At 43.9% G+C, this 2,019-nt stretch overlaps 1 protein-coding gene across 1 annotated transcript; it reads left to right on the forward strand.

The window, feature by feature from the left end:
• The first annotated feature begins 585 nt into the window (after positions 1 to 585).
• Positions 586 to 1,245, forward strand: LOC146311341 (zinc finger BED domain-containing protein 5-like). Its single transcript, XM_084743002.1, has one exon. The coding sequence runs from the start codon at positions 586 to 588 to the stop codon at positions 1,243 to 1,245; it is 660 nt and encodes a 219-aa protein (XP_084599128.1).
• The last annotated feature ends 774 nt before the right edge of the window (positions 1,246 to 2,019 follow it).

Below are 2,019 nucleotides of genomic sequence, written 5' to 3' on the forward strand. Positions count from 1 at the left end.
CGCTGCTGATCTTAATTGAAGTCGCGTGCATGACTGAGCAAAACCACGGCGCAGCCGTTCCGCGGCGCAGGCGCACCTGGTGTCAGTCCCGGGTTAAGAACTAACGTTAGTTCAATGCTTGGACATTGCTAGCATAACATGGACAAGTTTTTGACAGGGCTCCCGCGTAAACGTAAAGCAGAGGATGAAGCATCACCAAATGTGCTTCCAAAACAATTTCATTCCAAGGCAAAGACAAGAAAGTATGAAGACTCATATCTTGCCTTTGGCTTCACCTGCACAACGGTGGGTAATGAGGAGAGACCGCAATGTGTTGTGTGTCTTAAAGTGCTAGCTTGTGACAGTTTGAAGCCGAACAAGCTAAGACGCCACTTGGAGACAAACCATCCAGAGCACAAAGACAAGCCAGTGGACTTTTTTAGACAAAAACTCATAAAGTGCCGTGCTCAACAGTGTCTCTTTACCAAAGCTGCATCCGTGCCAGCAAATGCTCAACTCGCCTCATATAAAGTTGCCTACCGAGTGGCACAGTGTAAAAAGCCGCACACAATAGCTGAGGAATTAATACTTCCCTGTGCTATGGACATGGTTTCAACTATGCTTGATGACACAGCAGCCAGCAAACTAAGGGCTATTCCTCTGTCCAACAATACCATCGGCAAGTGCATTTATGACATGTCAAAGGACATAGAGGAGCAGCTTAATGATAAGGTGCGTGACAGCTGCTTTTCTTTGCAGATGGATGAAGCCACTGATAGTAACAAAGACTGTTTATTGATAACGTATGTCAGATTCATAGATGAAAATGAGACGAGGGAGGAATTGCTTTTCTGCAAACAAGTTCCTGGCAGAGCCACTGCAGAAGAATTGTTTAAAATCACTGACTCTTACTTGAAAGAGGCCAACCTGAAGTGGGAGGACTGTGTGTGGATCTGCACAGACGGGGCTCAGGCTATGGCTGGGAAACGAGGAGGGCAGCAAGCGCTCATCAAGCGCGTCTCCCCCAATGTGCAGTGGACGCACTGCATGATACACCGCGAAGCACTTGCGTCTAAACAGCTGAGTCCCGAGCTGAATGATGTAATGACCGACGTCATTGCCACCGTCAACTACATCAAAACACGACCTGTCAAAGCCCGGATTTTTTCGGCACTCTGCGAGGAAATGGGCTCCGACCATACAGCTGTTCTGTTTCACAGCGAGTCCCGATGGCTGTCACAGGGGAAGGTGCTGTCCAGTCTTTGAACTGCGAGATGAGATCCGCATCTTTTTGAAGGAAGAGGGCAGTGATCTTGCCCACAGATTTTATTGTAACAAGTTCCTCATGAAACTTGCATACCTCAGTGACATGTTTCTGAAACTCAATGAACTGAATTTGCAGATGCAGGGCGCAAACACACATCTCCCACATCTGGCAGATAAAATAACATCATTCATCAGAAAACTTGAGATGTGGCAGCAGCAAGTGAAAGATGCCCTGGCCATACTTCTTCCTTTTGCCACATCCTACCTATGTGAGATAGGTTTTTCTGCTGTGGCCTCAATCAAGACAAAATACAGATCAAAGCTGGACATTGAAAATGAACTCAGAGTGGCAGTCTCGCAACTGCAACCCAGATTTGAGAAGATCTGCAGCATGAAGCAGGCCCACACCAGTCACTGAAAAGATGTGAGGATTAAAGGTTTCATTTTTGCACAACAAACCTTTAGGTTTTTGTTGTTGTTTTTTTTTCCTTTCAGGGAGTTCATATTTGTGTTGTCATGTTTTAAAAAAACATTTTTGCACATAGATGCAATTTTTGAAAAATGCATTGATAGCAATGTTGAGTATTGTTACACAGTAAAAAAAAAAAGAAACCTGTTACACTGAACATAATTACACTGTTACGGTGGTTTGTTATTTTGTTATTTATTTCTTATTCCAAAAGAGGTTGTAGTTTATTGCAACCTGTAGTTTATGAGGGTTGTATTAGAGTTTATGAGGTTTGTATTAATTACAATGTGTGAAATAAACTGCAA

Source organism: Lutjanus erythropterus, chromosome 18 (assembly GCF_056507025.1).
Source record: "Lutjanus erythropterus isolate fLutEry1 chromosome 18, fLutEry1.hap2, whole genome shotgun sequence".
NCBI lineage: Eukaryota > Metazoa > Chordata > Actinopteri > Lutjaniformes > Lutjanidae > Lutjanus > Lutjanus erythropterus.